Source organism: Phalacrocorax aristotelis, chromosome 1 (genome assembly GCF_949628215.1).
Source record: "Phalacrocorax aristotelis chromosome 1, bGulAri2.1, whole genome shotgun sequence".
Taxonomy (NCBI): Eukaryota; Metazoa; Chordata; class Aves; order Suliformes; family Phalacrocoracidae; genus Phalacrocorax; species Phalacrocorax aristotelis.
Genome location: NC_134276.1, coordinates 91,097,594 through 91,124,050, shown reverse-complemented (window position 1 = coordinate 91,124,050; position 26,457 = coordinate 91,097,594). Strand labels below are relative to the sequence as shown.

Genomic DNA, 26,457 nt, shown 5'->3' with positions numbered 1-26,457 from the left:
ATAAAAAGATATTTCAGATGAGGTCTCAAGATTCCTGTCACTCTCTAAGGTTACTCATTGCAGTGCAGCCATGCTTAACACTCCCAAAACCAGGTGAATAGCGGGACATATTTCCCATGACCAACTGAGGATAGCTTGAGCTTGATGGGAACGTGTAGATTGATAGGATTTGAGGAGTGCAGATTCTCCAGCTCTGGTTTCTTTCCTTTTGTCTTAGCAAGTCAAACTGCAGTTGCTAACTTATGCCATAACAGTCCCTCAGTCAGCCCTTAGAGAAACTCCTTCTTTAACATGCAGTCATCTTTTGGTCTGATGTTGTTTTATGGAAGGCATACAACACAATAATACAACAGGTTTGTGGTCCTATGATGTTAATTTTAATTGTTGGTGTATAGAAGGGACCAATATATCTCAGCAATAAATGTCAGATATCTCTGCCACTCAGAAGTGCTGGAGCCAAATCAATGAGAAATGCCTGGAGTCTTCCTACCTTGATTTAGACACTGAAAGCAAGCTCCCTGTTAAAGAATTGAACTCCCTTAGCTCCTTCAGCAGCAAACACACTTGGGGTTACTGAGGGCTTCCTCAAAAGTGTGCCAGCACCACTCCCCAGAGGTCTGCCAGCAGGGGAAGATTTTGAGGTGAACCATCACTACGGACAATGTTTCAGCACACCATGTGCACCTGCAGAAGCACACACATCCCTGTAAATTATGTATGAACCCCCCAGGGCATGCCCTGACACTTGCAACCTGCTTCATTTCCAACTCATGGTGGAGGGCTGTGAGGTGAGAACCACAGAAATGTGGGGGGAGAATGGGGACTACCCCAGCTCCCCACCACACTGACTGGTGACCTGCTAGTGAAATCCTGGACTATCTCAAACTCCTAGTTCCTTGCTCTCCCTTTTCTGTGCCACCCATTCCACTCCTCCCCCTTCCACCAACATGTTTCTTTTCCAAATAAGGGACAAGCGCACCATCCCAAACACATTCAGAAGGACTAACATGTTTTCTGCCAGTGTCTAGACCAGTCTGCAACATGTGGTCACCCCAAGCCTCAGGTGGGTAGGAGGTTGCTGGCTTAGGTAACTATCTAAGGTTTGGCTAAGTGAATCTCGATATTATTCCAACGTTAAAATATTTTGGTTTTTTTTTTTTCAGGATAAGAACTGGCCCCCTGAAATGAATGCTAGCTTCCTCAGTGAAAGTGAAACATAGACCTTTTGAATGTTATCCAGCAGGACCAAGACATTAAATCTGAGTGGAACAACATAATTTTTGTATCAGGAAACTATCATCACGGTTTTGCACTTGCTCCAGTTCTCACAGGCTTTTAAACAGCAGATTAATACTTGTAGTTTCTTGATATAAGGCTAAGTTATAGCTTCAAATCCATTTATGGTCAGACTTTCTCATCTGGGTCTGAAAGTGATGTTTTCAGATTAACTCTTCATATTCATCAGTAGCTATTTAGTTTTCTGAAAGTGTCTTTTCCAAGCCAGCATTTCTCAAATTATTTAATCTGTTTCTTAGAACTATGAGAAATCAAAGATACGATTAATTCTAAAAATCAAAGAAAAAAGCCTCTAGCTAGCCATTAATAATTACACTTTTATTGAAATAGTCTCACCTCTACAAGTATATTTAGCAACACAACATCAAAGCCCAAAAAGGTTCTGCCTTTTGTATTCTTCATCAAAAATATCTCAATAAACAACATTAGGTAGGAAAAAATGTGGAGTCACTTTGCTTTTTGTTCCCTAGGCTTGTGTTCAAATGAAAAAGTAAAATCATCTAGGACTGCCATATAGGAAAAGTTTTCTGAGTTGGTATATCACAAACAAAACTTTCAGAACAACAAAAATTAACTCTAGAAGGAAATACATTACATGTCCCATTTTCTACATAATTGTTTCTGAAAACATGAATATCACTATTTCAGAATATTATCTGAATAGCATGAATACTGTAAAGTAATATTTTATGAATATCAAAGCAAAGATGATTTATTCTCTGGCCAGTATTAGGCATAGGCTGGTAAGCACTATAAAATGTTCTGCCAATGACTATCAGAATTAATCTAAAATCCTTCTGCTTTTTCTGGTGTTGTGCTGCAGAATGTACTGAGTTTTGCTTGCTTTATTTCTCTTTTTCTTTTTTTCTATGAGGTTTAGACAACCACCAGATTTGTTTCCATTTGTTTCTGTAGCTAACATGCTAGAAGATCTATAAATAGGTTACTGTTCTGACACCAAAGCATAATTCCAATGTAACCTACTGGGGACTGTTTGTTTCTTACAAGTTGCCCTCTGTGCCAATCCACAAAGGAGATGGATTGTTATATCCTGCAAACTGTAGTAACTCATGCACTTAGCTCTGGAGCCTTAATTACCTGTATGGCAGTAGGAGACTAAAGTGATAAAATATACCCACCATCCACTAGCCTAGAAAAAAGTGAAACAAAATGGTTTCTTCATGAATCAATTTCTCTCCATTCATCTTTACATATATATTCATACATTCAGAATAACCAGATGTTATTATATTAACTTCTCACTCTTTGCTGGATGGTTTTAGACCAGCACAACATTTATAATTACAGAACATCTTTACAATTCTGTAAGTAATCACCAAAGCAAAGAGGTCTTGCAAGCAGAATTTAAACCACAAAACCCCACTGAATGCCCCAGTAAATATATATAAATATACAGAAAAGGGGAAGTTTAGAAAGAAAAGCTCTTATAATCATAGACTTTCAGCAAAGGTAAAAACCAGTATCAGTAATATTCAAAAGCTTAGTGCTCACTATTAATTATTACCAATTTTTTTGTGAACAACAATCTTCTAGATAGTATATAATACATGGAAACAAAGTACGCTTAATGTCTTTTCAATGAAATCATTAATGCCAACATACCATCACGTTACCATTATGCATTAACACATTAAATATGTTCATACAATTTGAATAGAAATCATGTGTTTGCTACTTACCTAACTGGGTCTCCTGAATTGTTAGCTTACTCTCCAAGGGGTGTAAAAGCTTTGGTGGTTTATCTGTTAGAGGTGCTAGAAAAGAAAGAAATTCACATATATAGTTTGCTAATTATTATTGGGTAGAATAAGACTTGAGTTTATACCTATTGTTTCAGGAATGCTTCAGTTTTTCTTTTGTTTAAATAATGTTCATGCCTTCAGTAGCTGTAAATGTTTTTGCTTAAAGAGTAAATATAGCACCAAAATTTAGAATCATTCACATCCTAAGGTATTGAAGGCACTTGTGTTAATAAAAGTAATAACTTCAAACCCTCACAAAAATCACGCACCGACATGTTACAATTTTGTATTTTCATAAATATTTCCCAGCATTTCAGAGTTTATTATAACATTTAATTACCTTTTTATCAAATATAGTCATAAACAGAGAAATAATATAATCTAAGTTACTGTAAAACAATTTTGATTCTTTGATGAAAATTTTATTTAAAAAGATATTACTACCACTGAAACTTTTGAAAGTAGAATACTAGAAAAAGGCTCGGTTTTCAAAATCCAAGGGATGAATACAATGAAATAATGTCAAGATTCATAAAAGGATTACTTCCCATCTTCGTTTTGATCTAGCATGAAATAATATTAGTAGACTTATGCAAATTCCGGAATAGGAAGGGTTGTGTAGTGGTCAAAAACCTCCTGAAGGTTGTTGAAGCATGTTCAAGCCATGCAGCTAAATAGTACAGCTATTCCACTAGATTCATCATCTATATACTTAATTCATAGAAGTGACATTGATTATTACTATTTTTGTTGTTGTTAGCAAGTGTCCTCTTTACTCACCTCTCACAGATGAGTGCATGCTATATGAAAAAAACATTTATTTTTTTCTTTATAATTGATAGTAAAAGTTCATGGAAAAGCTCCAACTTTTGTAGTCACCTGGAACATTTTGATATTTTGCTTTTCAACAGTAATTCATGCTTCAGTTTTTAACACAGATTACGGGCTGTCAGAAGTTTAAAACACATTTGACACTTTGATGTAACTCTATAATATTTGTTCTCTCTAACTTGTCAAAATCACCGTTCCCTTTCTTACTGACACAGACACATCCACATGTATAAGGGTTTAATCTACTAAACATTCTCCTCTCCTGTCAGTTGAATTGCAGGAGAGGTTTAGTTACATTCTCTTTACTGTATTTCCTCTGCTCTTTGATTAAATTATCAATACCCATTAAAATCTACAGGATTAATTTCAACTTTGCAGGATTTACAGAATGGATCCATTATCAACTCATATGTTTCTCCTTTACAGAGGTTTTCGTTTATCTGACCAGAGCATAAACCCACCCAATTGGTGTCTGGGATGTTGACCCATCAGATCCGGGACGGAATCAAAATTTCTTCAAGGAAGGGAAAAGAACTGGATTTGTTCCAAAGACCCTCTTTCAGTTCATTCTTCCAACAACAGCTTCTACTCTCTACAGGAAATCATTCTGCACTACAGACTTTGAAGAGAGCCACAGCTGTGAAGGAGTTTTCAGCAACATCTCTGGGTTGTTACTTTTCTTAACACTGATTTGAATGCTTTTTAGCTCTCTTTGTCTCTTGTCGCTTTTTTTTTTTTTCCCTTTTTTTCTTGGGGGCTAAAGTGAGTGGAAGGGAAATGGATTCAAAATATACTTTTTCTTAAACTGAAAAATTAGTCATTCCCATTTCTTAACTTCTCTGTAAAGGCTCATAATTTATCAGCACATTGCCATTTTTTAAACATCATCCACTATGAATTTAAATATAGTTTCCAGTTCTGTCATTCTCAACTCAATTACCATTCATCAGATAATGTCTTCTGAGTCACTGTTGTTCTAAATCTGTTTTGAAACTCTTGAAGCAAACAAAGTTCTCTCATTGTAAGTAAAGATAAAGCAACTGCTGGAGTTAATCTGAATGCAACAAATAAATGTATTAGAAAACAGTATTTTCCTCAGTTTAAGCAAAGATTGACATTACTTTTGTGGTCCCATACTTCAGGTCTCTAAAAGGCTTCCTACTTTTAAATGCATAGGCACAGGATGTTAATATATGCAGATAAATAATCTTTCAACAACAGTATGAAGTTGTTATAAAATTTGTGCAAAATTTAATTTTCCCATAACTTGTGATATTCAATAGATAATTTAACAGAGAAAATGTTACTGAAAATAATAAGTTAGTGTCCTGATTTCAGCTGGGATAGAGTTAAATTTCTTTGTAGTAGCCAGTATGAGGCTATGTTTTAGATTTTTGCTGGAAACAGTGGTGAAATGTGGAGATGTTTTAGTTGTTGCTAAGTAGCACTTAAACTGGTCAAGGACTTTTTCAGCTCCCCATGCTCTGCTGGGTGTGCAAGAAGCTGGGAGGGAACAGCCGGGACAGCTGACCCCAACTGACCAAAGGGATATCCCACACCACATGACATCATGCTCAGTATATAAAGCTGGGGGAAGAAGAAGGAAGGGGGGGACATTTGGAGTGATGGTGTTTGTCTTCCCAAGTAATGGTTACACGTGATGGAGCCCTGCTTTCCTGGAGATGGCTGAGCACCTGCCTGCGCGTGGGAAGCAGTGAATGAATTCCTTGTTTTGCTTTGCTTGCATGCACAGCTTTTGCTTCACCTATTAAACTGTCTTTATCTCAACCCATGAGTTGCCTCACTTTTACTCTTCTGATTTTCTCCCCTATCCTACCAGAGGGGAGTAAGTGAGCGGCTGCGTGGTGCTTGGTTGCTGACTGGGGCTAAACCATGACACAGGAGCATGTAGGCTGGAAAGACCCTCTGCAAACCAAGTGGTTCAAAGCAGCTCCAGTAGAGCAGGCTGTCAGCACGTCATCCAGTCATGTTTTGAACATCTCTGTGGGTGGAGATTTCACCACTTCAGGTGTTCCAGCCACCAACCACCTTGTGGTCCTGCAGCAGACTCAATCCTGTACACGCATGTCTTTTGGTACACTGGGGAGCCAAAAATTTGACACATTCCAGATGTGCCCTCGCAGAGGCTAAACAGATATGAAGGAACACCCTCCTAGACCTGCTAGATAAATTCTTGCCTTTGCCAACTCATGCTGAACTTACCGTCCACCTGGGCTGCCAGGACCTTTCCTGCAAAGCTTTTCCCTACTCAGTCAGTCCCCCATTCTGCACTGCCACAGGAGATTATTCCACTCCTAGAGCAAGACATTGTGTTTGCCTTTGTGGGACTCCATGACTTTCTCCGACTTGACAAGGTGTCCCTAAACAGCAGCCCTGCTCTCCCCTTGATCACCCATTCCTCCCATTTTGCTGAGAGTGGACTCTGTCCCATCATCCAGGAGTACATAAAAACTGTAATCAACATTAAAACAAAGATATACCGGAGGTTAACTGTGTTGTACACTCATTTTAAAGTGATAGTTACCAATATTTGTGGCCAGGAAGAATTAATGCTTAATAAGGCAGCGCAATTCTAAGCTCTCTAAATTGGGGCAAACATCAGTATTTCAGTGTTGCATTTCCTATTGATACCTGCCAACCTAGCACTGTTCTGGGTATGCCTATACTAAAAGCAATCACATCTCCAAGGGTCAATTTCTTCACCATCTGGAAAAGCAAAAGCATCCCTGGGTATTCTGCACTCCAGAGTTTTAGGCTGTAGGGAAATACTGTGAATGGGAGTAATATGGGCAAGGAAAAGTATTTTAATAACTTAGTATACTTAAAATACCAGATTTTCAAAGGTGATTTGAAATGTGCCCTCAGTCAGTCAAAACCTTTACTGTCTGTTATTTTATCTATTTATTAGCCTGCAAATGTATGTGTGTTTTCCTGACAATTAATCCATGTGGACTGAGGCAGGGGAGGAAATTTCTCTAGCCACCTCTCCCTTTCAAGTTTACACTCGCCACAGATAGATAGCAACATTAATGGACAGCACAGAGTTTCTGCAATCCTTGTTTAGCTTAGAAGCTCTGAAGTAGACCTATGCATGTCCTATAAGCTGTTTCATATCCTTCAGACCATGGGGTGTGGCTTCTGAACTGGTTTAATGGACCATGCAACAGGTTATTCAGAATTAATGCAATTTTCAGATAGATAGATATTGAGGCACAGTTATGTACTAAATTGAACAGCAAAACCAGAATTTAACACTTTCTTCCTAAACTTTTACTAAATAGCAAGAATCAAACAAAAATTACAAAACTCACAACTACAGCTGATCTCTTAAACAAGTTAAATACCTTTTTTCTTTATTATGAATAGATGTAGGAAGGCAATAATTTTCACATCCTACAAAAACACCCATGATTTCAAAGCACTTTCTGTTCTGTACTTCATGCAAAGAACCAGAATTCTTTTGAATGTATTTTAAAAAATAAAGAGAGTGTCCTCTTCACACCAGGTAGTAGTTATCAACATGGTTGTCATACAGAAGGAACAGTGTGTTCAGGTCCCTATTCTTACATGAAAGAATTCTCAAGTCTCTTGGCAAGAATCAGTTCCTGTATATTATTATCTACTGATGCATGGGTACACTTCTCCCTCCCTCTCTCCCTCCTCTTTTTCTTTCTTCCTCTCTTTCCCTATTGATGTCTGGGGGTTTTTTCCTTTTTTTTTTTTTTCTTTCCCACTTTAGAGTCAAGAACCTTATCCCAGAAAAAGTTAATCAAAACTGGTATATTCCTTTCAAAAAAAAAAATGGGTTTGACAGGTCAGATTCTTTCAAAGAAAAGCTGTTGAATCATAAATCAAGTTTACAGCCCATCTTATGTTTGATTTCTGCCCCATCACTGATCAATGGTTTGAAAACAAATATGTCAAACTTGTTTTTCATTAAAAACAAACTAAAGTAAAAAAAAAGACCAAATCATAAGTGAAGTAACCAATTCTGAAGCTGTATTAAAAAGTAATATTTAGCTTCAGAGGTACAGATACCATGCAGCAGCAGACATATTGATCCTGCTCAAACAGAAAGTCCCTAAATTCACATTCCATGTCTATCAGATTGGATATACATTTAAAACATATTGAACAATTTGTCTTGTGCTGATGAAACTGAGAGCCACCACAATCCATCATCCAACTGGAAACTAGCCAGAATATAATATTTTTACATCAGCCAACTACTTCCATACTCCCTTTTCTAGGCTGCCTCTTTAGCTTTAGATCTTTATGGTCACATGACACATACACATGCCCGATGCAAAATTCTGTTATTTGAAGAGACCAGCCACCTGTTAGAATTTAACACAGCTAATGAAGAAAAGCTTAATCTAAACTGTACATCAAAATATCACTAATCTGGACATAAAAAAATGGAACCACCTCAAAACCCACAAGCTTTATAATAGAATAACAATAATTCTGAAGATCTACATTTATGTCTGTCTTACAAGGTGCTCTCAGATTCCTCCTTGTATATTGAAATGATTACAAATACTCTTAGTTTCTTAGAGGCAGACAGGGCTGTCTGGAGTTATCTGCAACTCAGAAAGGCAGTTTCTTGTCTGGACACTTCATGCAAGAGCAAAAATTCACAGGAATGGCTGCCTTATCTGACGAGTCTGAGTTATCTATATTTTAGAACATTTCTTCTTCAACTTTTTTATTGAAATAAAACTTACTTTCTGAGGATGAAAACCTTTCTGATCTTCTGAGATCTGAGATAATACAATGAGATTAAGCCTCTCATGTTTATGAACTTAGACCAGTTTTAGAAAAAATGACTGACATGTTCCTGGAAGATATTGCAACTATAGCACAGGATTAAATTGAGGAAAGAATTCATTACCATGCTAAGGCAAAATATTCCTACACTTTGAAATCAGAGGAAACCAGAGATATACCAAAGAAACACTGTTTCTTTGAATTTACCCCACAGTTCAGAAAGATACCTCGTCTCTTAGCTTGCCTCTAGAAACTAAGAGAATTCCTCATTAAAATTTAGTTTCCTGCTGATTTTCTGAGCCTGGGTTTCTTTTTGTCCTGTTTCATTTTGCTGTTTTTGGCACAGGCAAATGGCCTCAGGGACAAGGCACCTCTGTCAAGGAGGGATATTAGGGCTGATTGACTATAAAGCTGAACCTTCAGGCACTTCTCAGTACAGTGCCTGGCACTGCTACATGCTCCTTGTGCCCTCAGAGTTGGCCAGTGCCTGGTTATGAAGCGCATGTGGTATGCTTACCCCTTTAACTACTCCATCTCAACATTTAACCTACCATTGTCAAGAATGATAATCTTATATCAATAGCAGTGGAGAAGATTTAAACTGAGGTTAAAGTAACAGATATATTTTTTAGATTGCTATGTTAAAGTGTCCACTTCATGAGAGGGGTCTTGAAATAAAGCACTGTCAATGGAAAGCCATCATTTATGAAAAGCTGCTGTAGATGGCAATATTTAGGAATCACAGGTAGTTACAAGAATAGGAGGAAAAACGATAGCACTTCTGTTGATAACTGTAGTACCTTGGAAAACACTGGTGTATGCTTTTGGATTTGTTGTTTGGTTTTTTTTTTTTGGTTTTTTTTTTTTCAATAGTGATGTCTGTAAAAGAAATAATGCAGTAGCAGTAGTCTACAGTAAGTTGCAAAAAAAATTAATTATGTGCAGCCTGAACCTGCAATCTTGAAAGACTAATGTACACAGTCGCTGCCCAGGTGAATATAATATTGAGAACTCTGAGGTTTCTCAGAGCAATTGTGAGCAGAGCAAAACTTAAGTAATGCAATGCAAGGACGTTGGGTTTCTTCTTTATTGCTCCCAACATAGGTATAGCCCTATGTATTCAGATATATCACTAGAGAAATCATTGCCATTTAAAAAATAAATATAAGTCAAGGTCTTTCATAAAAAGGGAATTCTTTATACCTGCTTGAGACTTTGAACAATCTCAAATCTTGTTTCTCAGTTACAGCCAGATTATTTTTCATTCACAAGGGCATAATTTAAAATCATGTATGTAATGAATTGCGCAGCAGCCCTGTAAGAATATTCTACCTCACTGAGTGAACAAAATTGGTTATATCCTGAAGCAAGTAGTTCAAACTGAGGGCAGAAACATATAAGAATGCTAAAGATATGTGTGTGAAGCCATAGGCATATGACCGTAAATGAGCTGCCTAATGTGACTTAATTATCACTATGACTGATTGAAGATCAGCTTTTATCTTCTGAAACATTCCCATAAATCTTGCACTGAGAGACAAAAAATCTGCTTCTTCTTTCAGTCTATGTCTTTCTTATTGTCTTTTCTTCACTACATATTTTAAAAAAACCAAATCCTATTGCATACAAATGGAAATGGTCTTTATTTCTCATAACAAATCCTTTCTTCTGATGTTTTTCCCAAATTGAAGTTACAATCTTATATCTTTACGTAAGAAAATTTTCCTAAATGAACTATGTGATGCATTATTTAATAGAATATTAGCACTTCCTGCAAGAAACTGCAGAAGCAGATAAAATGGTAACTAATAAAGAGGCCATTATTATTCAGAAGTTTCAATGATGCATATTGAGAAACTGAAATCTTAGAAGACGGAAAGAATACTTCCAAAGTCTTTTAAAATGTTTCAAGCTTGTGAGTCCCCTGTGATTAACAACAGGTTGAATACTGGAGGAGAAGAACAAATGCACACAGAAGTTGGGGTTTTCATTATCTGCTTATCTCTAATTGAATCTGATGTGACACTTGTGCTACTCCTATGACTTCAGAGAAGTTTTATATTGCTCTTTTTTTCTGTTAGTTTTCTTGAACACACAGTGACATTTCCCAGTGGTCTCCAAGGGAAAAGTATAAATAATCAAAATGCTGTCATCACAGATGTTAATGCAGTCTTAACATACAAAAAAGAGTATATGTATTTAAAACTACTAAGTGAAATATCAGCCTAACATCTTGACAGTATCATTCTCTTTGTGCAGCAGATTTAGAATTTATATTTTGATCTTACAAAGAGGACAGGAAGGAATAAAGCAAGGTTTTGATCCTAAAAGAATTTTTATTATAGGGACAGGATTCTCCACATACACACACAAAAAAAGAAGACACCCAAAATACAAAAAGTCAAATAAAAATATTAAAGGATCTGAAATATCAAAAATATTTTTTTCTTGCTTGTGTAGAGTTCCTCTGCATTACACCATTGTTTCTGTACAAAACCAAACACTAAGCAAGATAAAGGAAAAGAGATTTTCTATGTAGGTCTTCAAAAAGGATGTCATGCTAAAGCCTGGTCTGTCTGCGTAGTCTGTTAAATTTGTCCCTGCACTTCCATCTAAGAGACATTAGATCAGCTGAAATAAAACCCTGAGAAATGGTTGCTGCTGATGTTGCTATAAAGAAGTGTGTGTTATATTATCTGTGTGTTTAATTAAAATAAAAGTTCTAGTTAACAAAAAAATGAAACCATACATCTGGGAGCACTTAGACTAGGAGATTCTCTGATTTTCAGCTTAAGAGTGAAGCTCACCAGCATTTCATTCAGCAGGAGTTTTGTCTGTTTTGCCATGTTTATATTACTGGCTCATATGAGTCCTCTAGGCAAAAACAGTCATCTCTCTTCCTGCCAGAACGCCATAATTGGATGCTTTGCATAACCATTTTTATACTTCTGGAGGAGGGTGCCCACACCTGTTGCTTGCCACATATAAAACACGTCACTAGGATCTGGCATTTTATGTGGTCTCTAACTTTTCCTTCTGCCCTTATAGTGACAACAACTAGCAGACAAAATAAGCCAAGGACAGAGAAGACCACTACAGTTGGCACCTTTTAGTATTCATGCACTATGCTGTTGGTTTGAGTTCAGCTTATTCTCCAATTTTAACTACATTGAGCTTTCCTTAAAACATCCTTGCCTTTACCACTGCGTGAGAACAGGATTAAGCAAATCTAATTCACCTCAGTTAAACTGTATACGCTGCAGTTTCTGTTATTGTTTCTATTCCATGAAAAATGAAAAGATTCGGGAGGTTTTTCCATAACACTTTTTAAGTCTGGAAGCCCATACTAATGATTTTGGAGGAATCTATATGGACCGTGACCCTTACTATAGCTACTACATATTTATTGGCAGTAAGAACCCATAAGAGTATGTTTTTTCTCCTATATCAAAGTTTTAGGTTACACATTTGTTTAGAAGAGTCTTCAGTGAAGTGGTGTGTTGTATAAATCTTGTATAATGCTTGTGAAACAAACAGAAACATATGCAGTATTCTTAATACTGTGCTACCTAAGTAGATTACATATTCATGAAGCAAAATAGAGTTATATAAATCATGAAGTTTAGGGAAACAAGTAAGAAGCCAGACTTACATGTTTCACATCAAGTAAGCTTTCTCCAACACACACTATTAAAATTTCTTTGCATATCATCATAGGTTCCCTTCTCACATTGTTCCCTTAATCTAGTCTCTTTCAATTTTTCTCTAGGTTAAAATATAGGATATATAGTGGGGGTAAGGTATCATAAGTTTACGTTCCCTTTGACTAGAGCAACAATTCTTAACAATTACCCTATTATTCTTATGAGATGACCCCAGAACACCTCATTTATATTGTCCAATTAATTAGGGATACCTACATTTTCTTGTTTAGCCTCACTTTCATGCTTGCCAGATCAATTTTAGTATCCATTATTATTTCTTTTCCTCAATCTTTTCACAATGATTAAAATTCTCCACTGAAATTCTCATTAGTTTCCATTTTTGTATTATTATTTTATACACTGTCTCAGATTTAGATTTCAAACCCAAGTAACTGAAGTGTAATTTCCCTCATTTAAGGTAATTTATTGTAGGACACTGATTTTAGGTACTAAACAGTAATATGTGTGAATCTGTTCCTGCCTTGCTTTTATTATTCTCTCCTTTTTTGAGAATTAGGGCAGAGAATTCTTGGAAATACTGTAGCTCATGACCTTTGAACATGAATTCTAGATACACTATGCTTTTTTTTTTCATAATTAAATATTTCTACTGATAATGCTGACATTTCAGAATAAGATTTCTCAGCCTCTAAGGAGGCCTTGTAAATGGAATAAGACCCTATGTACCCTGACCACTTCAACTCTTCCAAAAAGCTGACATTTAAAGGCCTTGCAATTAAAGTTTTTACATATTGCATAGCGTTTCCTCTTTCAGGATTTGTAGTCAACCTTTTAATTCTGTTGCTCTATTTCAAAATCATCTGATTTAAAAGGTGACCTGCTTTACTTCTCTCTGTTCCAGTTCTGTCATAGACCTGTACACCTCTTTCATGTGTTCTCCAAGGCATTTCAGTGATTTAGTCTTCTGAATGTGTCTGCTCTGCTAGAAATTTGGACATACTATCATTTCTTGCAGCCCAAAAATCAAGTGAGAAAAATCCATAATGTCTACTTCCATGAACAGTGTAAGGGCTTTTTATTCTTTCTGTACATCTCTTTGAGTGAACATTAACTTTTCTGTCCTATCAGGCAGTTATTTTGCCCCATTCAAGAGGCGTTTTTGCTTTTAAGTTGAGATTTTGGACTGTAAGAAAGCAAAGGTCACTCCCATCTTTAAGAAAGGCAAGAAGGATGATCTTGAGAACACAGGCTGGCCAGCCTCACCTTGACCTCTAGGAAAGTGATGGAATAAATAGTCCTGGAAACCATTTCCAAACACATGAAGGACAAGATGATGGTTGGGAGAGTCAGAATGGATTTACAAAGGAGAAATTGTGCTTAACCAACCTGATAGCTTTCAGTGATGAGATGACTGGCTCAGTGGACCCAAAGACAGCAGCTGATGCTGTTTATCCTGACATTAGCAAGGCATTTGACCCTGCCTTGCGTTAACATCTTCACTGACAAACCGACGAACTATGGGCTAAGCACATGGACAGTGAGACGGGTTGAAAACTGGGTGAACTGCTGGACTCAGGAGTTCGCAACGAGCAGCACAAAGTCCATCTGGAGGTCTGTACCAGCCCAGTACTCCAAGGACCAGTGCTGGGGCCAACACTGTTTAACTGCTTCATTAGTCACCTGGATGATGGAACACAAAACTGGGAAGAGTGGCTGATGAACGAGAGGTGTGTGCTTCCACTCAGAAGGACCTTGAAAGGTCAGAGAAGTGGTCTGACAGGAGCCTTATGAAGTTCAACAAGGGGACAGGCCAAGTCCTGTCTCTGTTGAGGAGTAACCCCAGGGTCCCAGTACAGGCTGGGAGCCAATCAGCTGAAAATCGATTGGCAGAGAAGAAACTTGGGATCATAAAGAACAAATTAGACATGAGCCAGCAATGTGTTCTTGCAGCAAGGAAGACCAACATCACCCTGGGCTGTATTAGGCAGAGCATGGCTAGCAGACTGAAGGAGGTGACCTTTCCCCTTTACTCAGCTGTGATGAGACACATCTGGAGCACTGGGTCCAGTGTTGTGCTTACCAATAAAAGAGAGATATAGACATACTGGGATAAGGACACTGAAGGGCCACAATGATGGTTAAAGGATTGGAGCATTTGATAAAAGAGGAGGCTGAGAGAGCTAGGACTTCTCAGCCTGGAGAAGAGAAGGCTTAGGGCGGTCTTGTCCATGTGTAAAAAAACTTAATGAGGGAAGCAACGACAACAAGACTCTTCTCAGACAGGATAAGAGGCAATGGCAGAAAGTGAAACACAGGAATTTCCACTTAAACATAATAAAAATATTCATCACTATGAGGGTGGTCACACACAAGTACAGGTTACCCAGAGATTTTGTGGAGTCTCCACCCTTGGAGATGTTCAAAACCCAATTAGACATGACCCTCAGCAACCTGCCCTTACAGACCCTGCTCTGAGCAGGGGATTGGACAAAAAAATCTCCAGCAGGTCTCCACCTGCTTTTTAATTTTTAGCAAATATTTGCACTTACAATCAGGTTTAGAAAGTCTGGGGAATTCCCAGGATGTTCTGAGTAGTTAGTGTCCACACAGCAGATGGGATGGGGGTGGAGCTGGGGTATATGCCACACAGATTGCACTGTACAACTCTACAGTTTATCATACAGATGTTCTGCTGGTTCTATACTGTGTGTACAGACCCTCGTCTTATAACAGCAGACATCCTGGCACAGGGAACTTCAGGTTTGCATTATCTGTATACAAATCTTGTCTGAAGTCTGAGCCCTGAAGCTTTAGTTTCCATAGTTTTTCTGTTTTGTAACATGGTAGGAAACCAAGGTCAAACCATCGGACATTAAAACCAACAAAGTGACACAGTCCCTGTGAAGGAAGGGAGGGGAACACGACTGAGAACAATAATATTGGGCACTTATTGTCCATTTGATGTACCAAGCTTTAAATAAAGCTCACTATACAAACCCAGCATGGCAGATGTTATATTAGCACAAATCATACGGTTACTTGGCAACAGACAGAGATTAGACATCATAAACATTTGGTCTGCAGAAATGTTACCAGAGCTGGTGGTTACACAACCATAATTTAATGCTTGGTGCATAAAAAAACACCCTAGTTTTAAAAAATTTGTATATACTTATATACTAAAACGTCTGTAAAGCAAGCTCCAAAACCAGAAATTCTTGTTGAAAATAATATTCCTATTACATATTTTTTTAAAAAAAACCCAACACTACCCCCACTCTTTTAGTTACAAACAAGTTGATAAAAAGCACTGGCAAACAATGTAGATCACACTGGATTGTTTCTTTTTCAGATACCATAACTGGAAAATTATGACAGACTTTGGTCTTTTCAGTTGTCTCCTTTTTAAAGAAATCTCTTGCTTTCCTTTGGAAACAGAAAACAGTCGTTGGGCAAAGTTCATTTTATTAATTAAGGAAATTAATGCCTATTAAAACATTTGCACAACTTTTTTTCTTTGGCCAGAAACATGTGTTTTCTTTGGCAAGAGATCTATGTCATTCTATTCCTTTGCAGAATCTTTAAGATCATAAATTTACAAGAAGTCTCTTGATTGCTATTACTCAGTTCTCTTCATAATCAAATATCTTAGCCAGAAGTGGAATTGGAAGGCTTTCCTTTAGTTTTCCCCAAACTTGTTATTCCTTCCAAAAGTAAGAAGGAACTTGTAATGGAATGTACAGATTGCTTACACAGAAAAGTAAGGGTTATGCAGGAGTTTTCTGATTCTGAAATTTTCAGTAGAAGTGTCTATTTTTCTTGACAGAAATATCTAAAAAACCTCACAACACATTGTTTTGGGGTTTCTGGGGTTAAAATGGAAGTGTTCCTTTTGGATACAAAATTTAGAGTAAGGTCTCCTCAATCTTATGCTTTGTCTGCCTAGGTTTCTTCTTCTTGGTTCTTGCGTTACAAACACTTCATATTTCGTAATATTTTGGTCTGAATCAAGGCTGGAGTTAGAAGATCAGAAACTCAAATACTACAACTCAAATTTCAATGTTAGAATTGCCTAGTCTATCTTGGAGTTTGTCTACAAGACACTATCCAGTGTCATACAGAGCTGTATGAGCCCCGTTAGAAAGAACACATTAGGAGGCCATTATGTCTGGGCTGACATACTCTTATTTCAGAAGTTCAATAATCTGTGCTAGTGAGCAAGGGAAGAGTGACCTGCTAACAAATCTGTGCTGAGCTAACCGAGTGCCACTGCACGATACTTCACTATAACATATCATTAGAGATTTAGGAACCTTAAACTAGTTTTCAAAAATGGTATAGGTACTTAGGAGGCTGGGTGTCATGCCAGTTCTCAAAAACTTATGACTTGACACAGATCCCATTTGTTTAATTCCTATGATTTTGTGAATCCTGCTTGGTACCATATTCCTTGTGTAAATCTAGGAGCCAGAAACTGAATCCCTGGAAAGCAAGTGACTTGCCTGAAAAGCTTTCTTTGGCTGAAACCCCAATTTTCCAGAAAATTAGGCTCTTTCCCAATGGATAAGAAATCTGTAATGAAGATGCTGTGTAGAAAGTATCAGCATAACTCATTTTGCATGCAAATACTCTTTGCTTCTGGTTTATATGGCTGACTTTCTTCACATGTTTGAAGTGTATAACCTGATATGCTAGAGAAATGAGAAAAATACTTGTCACTTCAGCCACAAGATAATAAAAAAATCCTATTTAGAACCTAAAAATGTGGAGCTGTAACAACCTCATAACAATTGAAGTTGTTTTTACTGAGAAATAGAGGGAAAAAAATGATTAAAGCACAAATATTGCAGCTTTTACAGATGCCAAATATAATTATAGAGAGAATAGGAAAAGTTTGTTATCATGAGAAAAACCTTCTTCTTCTATTGATTGGAAGATTGCTGCTTGGAAATATTTCATCCTGTGGCTTTTGTGTCCAGTTTTGATAGCAAAGAACAAATTTTTCATCCCACAAACAGCTATGAGAAGTAGCTGTTCCATTACATGGCTCCGGCTCCTTTAAGCAGAGAAAGAAGGCAAACAAAAGTTACTATCCAGCAGTAGTAGCCATAGTTTTACTATGCGGTGCACTGGCTAGGAGCCATCTGCCCAAAGACTGGCATCTCTGTTTAATGCTTTTAAATTCTAAGTAATTAAACAGGCTCTATGTTACTAATAATATTTAGGCAATAAACATTAGGACACAATGTCTCCCCAGACAGGATAGCAAGTTACCCTATCAGAGGGAGAAAACAGGAACTTCTGAGTCAAATGAACAACAGATGATACTTTCTGCTCCTACATTACCTTCCAAGACAAAGTAAACTAAACTCAGAAAGAAACAATGCAGCCAACAAAACCAAAAAGACCAGCTTCTCCACTTTTTCTTAGATTTTAAATAAAAACAGGTATGCACCAATTTAAGTATGATTTTATGGATGTTTGTATTCATAGTAATTATATTAGTAACTTCTATGTATTAACAAGGGTGAGGGGCAAGAAACAAGCATTTAAAAGGTTTATATTTTAATTACTAAAATATGCAGATAGACACCTAAATGGATTTTCAAAGTCTCTGGATATCTGGTACATTCCTGCTGTACCCCACAAGTACCGAGCATTTAGAAAAAATAGGCACTCTACATCATATACCAAGGGACAGAATGTGTGTCAAAAGCATAAAGACTATTCTAAATTTTTCTAACTCAGTTATATCTCAGTTACATATAGTCATAATTATGGTTGTTTTCTTCCATGTAACTTAACCCACAGAAGATGCAGAAATTATTGTCTCCCTCAGAAGTTTAATTTACCTGTAACACTTGCTGGTGCCACATATGCAAGTTTTCTCCTGTATTGTGTTGTACTACCATCCAGCTAAGATGGCATAGGTTTTACTGTTATCTGTGGGTTTCACTTGGACTTCAAAAGCTGTCATAGGCCCTTCTGGTTCATAATATATAACCCTGGGAAGAAACACTGAAAGCCTCAAATCAGTGCCAAAATTAAATAATGGCACTATTTTTCAAATAAACTAAAAAAGAAAAAGGTAATTATTCTCTGCTTCCTTCTCTATTTGTCTAATACAAACCTAGTTAAAGCCTCATTGTAGTTGTTTAGATCTGATCACTGGGGAACACACAATAAAAAGTGATGTAACAAGGAATGGTACCTCAGCTAGGATGCAGGCAAGCTTAATAGGCTGTAGTGCACTAACTTAAATTGGTCATTAAGTGGGCTAATTGCAAGTTGCAAACGTGGAGACCACCACAATGGAGGCTCCAAAGAAAGTAAAAAAAGCGCTCCAGAAAAAGGAAACCTGGGGGTACTTTCTTTGTTAGGAATAAGTATCATTTTCAAGCATACTCAGTGACAGAGCGGAAGAGAATGAGAATTGAAATGAAATCACTTCCCAATTCACTTTGCATAAGGAAGAGTGAAGGAAGGCATGACAAAGTCACACATTTCTACTGAAATTAGCTGCTTCATGTATAAATGCAAAGCTTCAAGTTCTTGCAGCACTTGAAGCTTTCTTCCCTATCATTACTTTGCTACTTATTTTGATAGAACTGAATTTATCAAATGTTTGTGGGGTCCCAAACCAATTACATATGTATATATTTAGCTTTCAAGTGTATTTCAAAAACATTCATCAATATGCTACAAGTTAAGCATTGTTCAGCCAGACTCACTTCTGATAAATTTGAAATGATTATATTTCATTTATGACACCAGCAGGAAAACAAGTAAAGAAACATAATAAAAATGGTATGAAGTCAGATATATTATTCTGTTTCAGTTCTGAGAGTACAACTAGCTTTAAAGTACAAGGTGGATTCAAGCTATTAGAAATCAATAAGCAAGAAATTGGAAAAATTAGTGGTGTGGAAGAACCCTGGAGCCGTGCCATAGTCATTTTCCTGGGGAAAACCTTATGCTAGGAAGCAATGTAGAAGGCAAAAGAAGTTACAGTGAATGTGTGTCCCTTGATATATGTACATCTTTTCTGCTTCCCCCTCCTTTCTTAAAAAAAAAAAGGTGATAAAGGAGGAGATTTAACTTTAATACATACTTCAAACCAAACCAAACCAAGCTATATACGCCAGAGAACAAATAATGCAGTGCAAGGAAAAGAAAAAAAAATTATGAGTATATAGCAAATCATGCTAGAAATTATCATGTGCAACATTGGACAGCTTTTAAAAAGACATTTTACAAATGAATATTGTAAAGGTATTTAAAGCAGGCTGCAAGAAGTCTTTCTGAACAAAATGTATTGCTGAAGAATTTGTAATTTTTCTAAGTATTTGGTGCCTTATTCATATATTAATCAGAATGCCTCATCAATATGTGGATATTTCAAAAGTTTCTAAGATTCATGGTGTGAAGTATCAGAATCACAGAATGGATGAGACTGGAAAGGACCTGAACCTGGAGGTCATCTAGTCCAAAACCCCTGCTCAAGCAGGGTAAAATAACCAACTCATATTCAAGGGATCATAAAGAAATAATTGTTGTTTTGTTAAAAAATTTTTATCTTCCTAATTATCTTGCTGTATTTTCTATAATAAAGATGTTTTGGATGAAGAAGGGAGACCATTTTGTTCACATCCGCCTCTGCTTTGCCCATGACAGAACACCCTGGAGCTCTGACACAAGAACTCACATGAGAATGAGACTTTTTCAAACTTTTCTAAAACAGATTTTTGATTGCTAAACTTTTTACAAAGAAAATAAGGGCCAATTTCTCTGCCAAGTGTTGTCATTTTGTGAAAAAACAGACTTACTAAAAGCTGCTTGTAAGTGATAGCCAAGTTATTAATAGCTGAGCATTGGCAGCAGACTTAGGAACGTCTAAAATATGTGTTTAATCTCAAGAACTACTTTATACAATAGACTTTCTTATTTTATGAATCAACATCAGAAAAAGGTACTTTGAAGTTAAGAACAATCAGATATTCTACGATCATTTGCACGCATGTTAGCATTTTTATTATTGCAAAGGCACTTTAAGATGTACTTACTAAAATGGATTTACTTCATTAATAGTAATTTCCACTTTTGTACTTTTCTGTTTAAACAGTTGCCTCCACAGTTTGCATATATGTTTTAGGTTCTCCATCCCCCATCCTCCCCAGATATTTAAGTAGCTATAATTCTGGTGTTTTGGAAATACTAAAATGGAAAAATAGAGAAGTTGAACACAGAAAAGATAGACAGATGCCTGTGTGCTAATTGTAAAATAAATAATAAACTCTTAAAATAAATAAAAGATGATCACATAGGGTTAAGAACTACAATGCCACATTCCTGTAATCAAAAGATGGCTAAAAGTTGGAACAATTAGACAAATCCTACTGACCTCTAATGAAAGTAGGAGATTCAAGGAAGTAAAATACTGTTTAATAGCTTCTGTTTATTAACAGAATAAACAGTTGTTTTTGAGAAGTTAAAATTAAAATGTGCAAAATCCCCATTGTCTTTCTATCTGCTGAGAATTATTTGCTTGTAGAAATATTAAAATACTCGGTCATAAGGTAACTGCTTAAATATATCAATTTTTATTAAAGAGTTTCCTGCTGGCCAGCACTTTTGTCTTTATTTTATATTCAACCTTATAAATATTCATAGCAGTCCACATTGAACTCCTCAGCAGAAATCATTTCCACAGATTTTTACAGTGGATCTATACGCAGAACCCACAGCCCCAGTTGTGGCTCTTTAGGCAGACCTAGAAGACTTTGTACTAAAATCATGAGCAGCGCTTACAGCTGGTGCAAACCCAGTGGTCTGGTTTTCCTCTGCGTCATCTACAGGTGACAGGACCGTTGAACAAACTAACTCTTCAGCATGGAGCTCCTCCTAAGTTAGTTGTTTCATTAGGAATGGAGGTCCAAGGTCCCAGAACAAAAAATAAAGGGAAATAAAAAGTTGAGAGATGTAGATACACACTCAAAACTTCTTTTCCTAGATATACTGCAGAGGCAATAGTTGAGGGGGTGGATGGAGGAGGGGAAAAGTCTTAAAACCACATCAGTGACATCAGAAGTGATTGCCTGAAGTTAGCCTCATTTTTAGTTTTCTGCTAGCTGTCATTGGCTTAGGGATTTTGGAAAAAAAACCCAAACAAACCTACATAATAAATGAAAACCAAATATTTAATTGAAATTTGGAGTGAAGAAGAATCGTCAAGAGATCCACATTTCCAAAAACTGAGCAATACTGGGCACAAAATTAAAAAAAACCAAACACCCAATGTTCCCATTTCGGACTCACAGTGAGAATATGGGAAATATTTTATAGGTCTTAACTACAAATTTCTGGATCTTTTTTTCAAGCAATTAACATGATTAAGTAGAGTTTTCCATCTGATTTAATTAACTGTAATCATACGGAACTATTGTAAGTTGGGTACCAAAGATGTACGACACATCTTTTCAAATACATGTACAATTATTGTGAAAATGAGTGTAAGAGTAGCATTCACTAGCCCAAGGCAATTACAATTATGAGAAGTGCTTGTTTGGTAAAAGGTCACCATGTGATGTCTTGCATTTGCCTGAAATAATCTTGTTACTTTACAAGCTCTAACAATGAAAGCATATTTTTAACAACCATGATTTGGTAATTTAACTTTAGAAGTAATTCCATGTGCTTCTGAATATTTTAACACTGAAAATTTAAAATATATTATCTTGAAAGAAATTACATTAAACTTTTAAACTGGTTTTTATTTTTGTACTCAAGCAGTTCATACCTTTACTTATGGGCATACTGCTGGATAAAGTATGCCAGTTTTACAATACAGCAATGCTATGACCATAATAATTCCTTAACGTTATGAGAATTGCTAAGAACTTTTCAAATGTCCCTTTCAATATTACATTAATCTTCAAGTTTCTCCCCACTGCCTCCTGATTAATTAAGTTGCATTTTGCTGGAGGCTACTTGCATAGAGCCTTTTCCTTCAGCTGAAAGGCAGGGGAGGCTGCTTTCAGTACAGTTCACATCACATCACTCAAGCACCAGTGCTCTTCCTCCATCCAGCCACTGTGTATTACTGACCTGGTTCCTGAAGCCAGAACACTTTGCCAGAAAACAGTTTTCTAGCCTGCATTGTAGCACACTACAGCCATAGAGGATGTAACGTAATTAGTCACTTTAACATTTACTGCCAGCAAGTTGTCAAACAGCATTTGGGGAGAGAGGAAGGGGAATAGTATAGAAGCTGAACGAAATCTTAAAGTAGACTATTATGAAGATAATTATTTTTTAAGCATTATGTGCCTCAAGAAGGAAATGGAATTAAAATTAAAACTAAGCTGGCTCCTGTTTGAAAAACATGCAGAAAATGAGAATGCATAAAGTTCCTGGTTCACATTACAAATTAACCACAGTAAACCTACTAAACCTATTCAATATGCAAAGTCTATTTGTGGGGAAAAAGAAAAGATATAATGCTAAAATGATATCAAATTGAAGAAGCATCCCTACTAGAGTAAATAATTATTTGTAATAGGTTTTGCCAAATCTGTAGTAAACTACAAACTTCTTAGGAGATGGTTTCATTGCTTGGGCTTTTTTGCCTTTTGATTTATGAACAAAAAGCCAAATAATACCCATCACTTAAAGATGTCATTACAACCTGCTAGCAAAACGTGCTGCAATATAGGTGCGTACTGAAAAAGTACGGTTTCTCTCTTGTTGCCTACACATACAGGTGAAATATAACAGATGCTGTGTTTAAACAAGGCATAGTATACCAAGGCACAGTATGGATATTTGGAATGACAAAGTATCTTAACTGCACAAACAAGCAGAAGAGAAGAAAGAGAATACAGTTAGACAATTTACAAATTAAAAGAAAGAAAGGAATCAGCAACTTACAGAATTAGAAGTCTATTACCTTGAATAACCTGTCACACATGGTGACCTGTGTCATTGTTTTAAGGACACTCTGTTTCATCTGTTTCACCTCCTCCTTCATCTCTCTCCAGACGTGTAACAAGTATATTGACTACCACCTGCCTTCCTATGAAATCCTGTACCCTTTCAAACATGTTTTGATGAAAACCCATACACTTCATTTTCCTTTGGAAAAACAATTCATCACTATCTGAAACACCTCTGCAGTCTTAAAGCCTAAATATATCCAACATTTAATACATAAAATCCTTTATCTTGTATAACAGAACAAACAGCAAAATATATTAAAAAATCATATGTCAAAGTTTCCCAGCTATTGCCCACATAAGTTCCCTGGGAATTTTCACACAAAGGAAGAGGCGCTTTTAGCAACAAAACTAAACTGTGAATTTTGTTTACATCTACATTTTCTGAAATTGAATCAAACTGTAGACTATTTGACATTAAACTAATATAAGTGTCTAGTTAATTTTCTCTATGATTGAACTATGCATTGATTCACAGACAGATATATTTTAACTAATAATAGCCATCTACTTCCCTCTGTACTTTCCTGTAAGCAAAAACAAAATCAGGAAAAGTACTCAATCTTCTTATAAAAATAATTGGCACTGATATCTGAATGCTTTAGTGCCTCCAAAAAAAAAATCTTTTTCCATATTCTTCTGCATAAGAATCTATAATCTCTGTTTTCTCTAAAACCAGACTCACTTTATGAATGACTTCTAAAACTGGGTTTGTATTTTGAAATTATTTATCTTGCTTAGACACCCAGGACAAACAGTGATTAGTGTCAATGCACTTCTTATTCATATATATGTATGGCAAGTATTATAAGGCTATGTAAGTGATAGCAAGTTTGTGAGCGATACAGGAACTTCAGAACAAAGCTACATCAAATCAGTTATTTATTCAACTTCTTTATGTGATATCCAAACATCTGGTCTCATCTGGAATTCCTGGAAGTGGAGTTGTTCAAAACTCTATTTATTTAAATTAAAGGCAGTTGCAGTTTGTCTATATTTGCAACATTTCCTTAGTCATATATACTTTACTGGGCTCAATATTCACAAGAACATACCTTAAGCTTACATGTTTGTTTACTAATTAAAGTTAAGCAATAGTTGAAGATGTGATTCTCCCATCTTCATCAGGTAATTAATCTGAGCACAAATAAACCCTCTCCAAACAGATTTTAGATAAAAATGTTATCAGACTGGCCTTTCTAAGTAGAAGTAGCCAGGTTATGACCTTGAACATAAGGTTGCTTTTCTTCTGTTGCTCAGAGAAGAAAGAAAAAACTGCCACTCAAGAGTTTTGTCTTTTCTTCTTGGGGGTGGGGGTGGGGTAGGAAAGTCTCCTAACTAATATCTAACACTGAAATGTCAAAGCTTACCAGATTGCTGCTTACCAGTATTAAAAAAATTGAACTTATTGTCATAGATATAACAGAAATGTTAAATGTAAATGTAAAAAGTAAGTCAAAGCGAGTAAGCAACAGGATGGCGAACAAAGGAGGACAAAATCCTAATACACTTCCTGTTCCACACAATATCCAAGTTCCATATTAGTGTTGAAATTTATAGCAATGGCAGTGCTGGAAAATATCATAATGCACATGCACAAACGTGTTCCTGGGGCACATGACAAGCTTAGTACAAAAGCCATAGATGCTTTCATCTGCTTAGTAATAACCATGTGATTATAAAATGGAAAGGACTCACGAATCCTTAACGTAGACAACTACCTTCACCTTATTACAGAGAGCGTTTTGGAGAGTTGTATTTTTAGTACTTTCTTTATTTTACTGCTAGATAATTAAAAAGCAGACAAACATATATTTCAAAACTGAATTACAATATCTAAATTTCAGGTGGACTGTTGCTTGAATGCAATCCCTGTTTTTCTTTAAAGAGACACTAATTGAGAGGAGAGCATGAAGAAGACTAGAAAAAAACAAAACCAAACCAGTACTTTTAGTACCCATGGTGGGAGCACCCTTTCCCTGGAGTGGTGGGGAAGCAAAGACCAGAAATTGTGGTAAGGAAGTATGTAGGCACACGCACCAGCTACTAAAGCAGATATTTTATGGGAGGGATATCACGAACGGGTCACTGGGAGGTTCTGAAAGCTGGTTAAATACTCATTCTGAAAGAAACGTGGCTTTCTATCATTGGCCACATGTTTTGAAAAGCAGTCACTATACAGACATTCATAGGAACTCTCTATCACAAGAGTGAGCAGGAATCTATGAAGATTTGTTCCACTGCACAATATATATAAACATGCATATATGTAGATATATGTGTGTATATATATATGTTCAAAAATACATTTGCAAAAGAAGTTCAGTGCAACTCAGATAAACCATTTTCTGAACAACTGAGGGTCAGAGAGATTTCTGAGCACTGGAACTGCTCTGGATAAAGTCCCAAACAAGGGTTACTCTAAACTACTGACCTTGTGAAAGACACAAAGTGCATTTTAAAAATATGACTTTTCTATACAAAGAAGATTATCAAATTAAGATGGGGATACCTGGCACAAGGATGCTTCAACATGTTTGCCTTTACAAATTTTCCTCTATGCATCCCCATCCTTTGAAATAAACATGCTCCTAAAGTGCAAGATTTCTTTTAGAAGAGAAAGAACGTTCACTTTCTTGCAATTCTGAAATAACGTATGATATGAATCAGAAGTAAACAGAGCAACAAAAGCAGTCATGCCTCTAACTGCCTGAAATTATAAATGCTGAAAGTATTATGTGCTCTGATTCATCACAATGAATTTTACCAGGAATCTGAAAAAGGTCATTCAAATATTAATCATGCTACTATTTCACTGAAGATCACCTCAACTACAAGCACAATGTACACCTATTCTATAACCCTAAAAGGGCATCTCAGCTGCTAAATGCCCCTGATGTCCCCAGCTGCAGCTTAACTAATGCTAAGCTGATGAAAATTAGTTTTCTTCTCTACTGCCTAAACTACAGCTAAATGTTATGAGCCTGTCAGTGGTTAATAAACCTGACAGAAACAACTTACACAGTAATATCTAGGCAGTTATTTCTAACCAAGAACTAGAAACACATAGGCTGAGGTGTATCTTGCTCCTGCCAGGGCCAGGAGGGTAAACCTTTAAAG

At 36.5% G+C, this 26,457-nt stretch overlaps 1 protein-coding gene across 1 annotated transcript in view; it reads right to left on the bottom strand.

The window, feature by feature from the left end:
• IL1RAPL1 (interleukin 1 receptor accessory protein like 1) overlaps positions 1-26,457 on the bottom strand; it is a 770,634-nt gene that overhangs the window by 164,333 nt on the left and 579,844 nt on the right. The window contains exon 6 of the mRNA XM_075097466.1: positions 2,997-3,071. Within this exon, the coding sequence (XP_074953567.1) occupies positions 2,997-3,071 (75 nt within the window). The remainder of the gene's footprint in view (positions 1-2,996; positions 3,072-26,457) is intronic.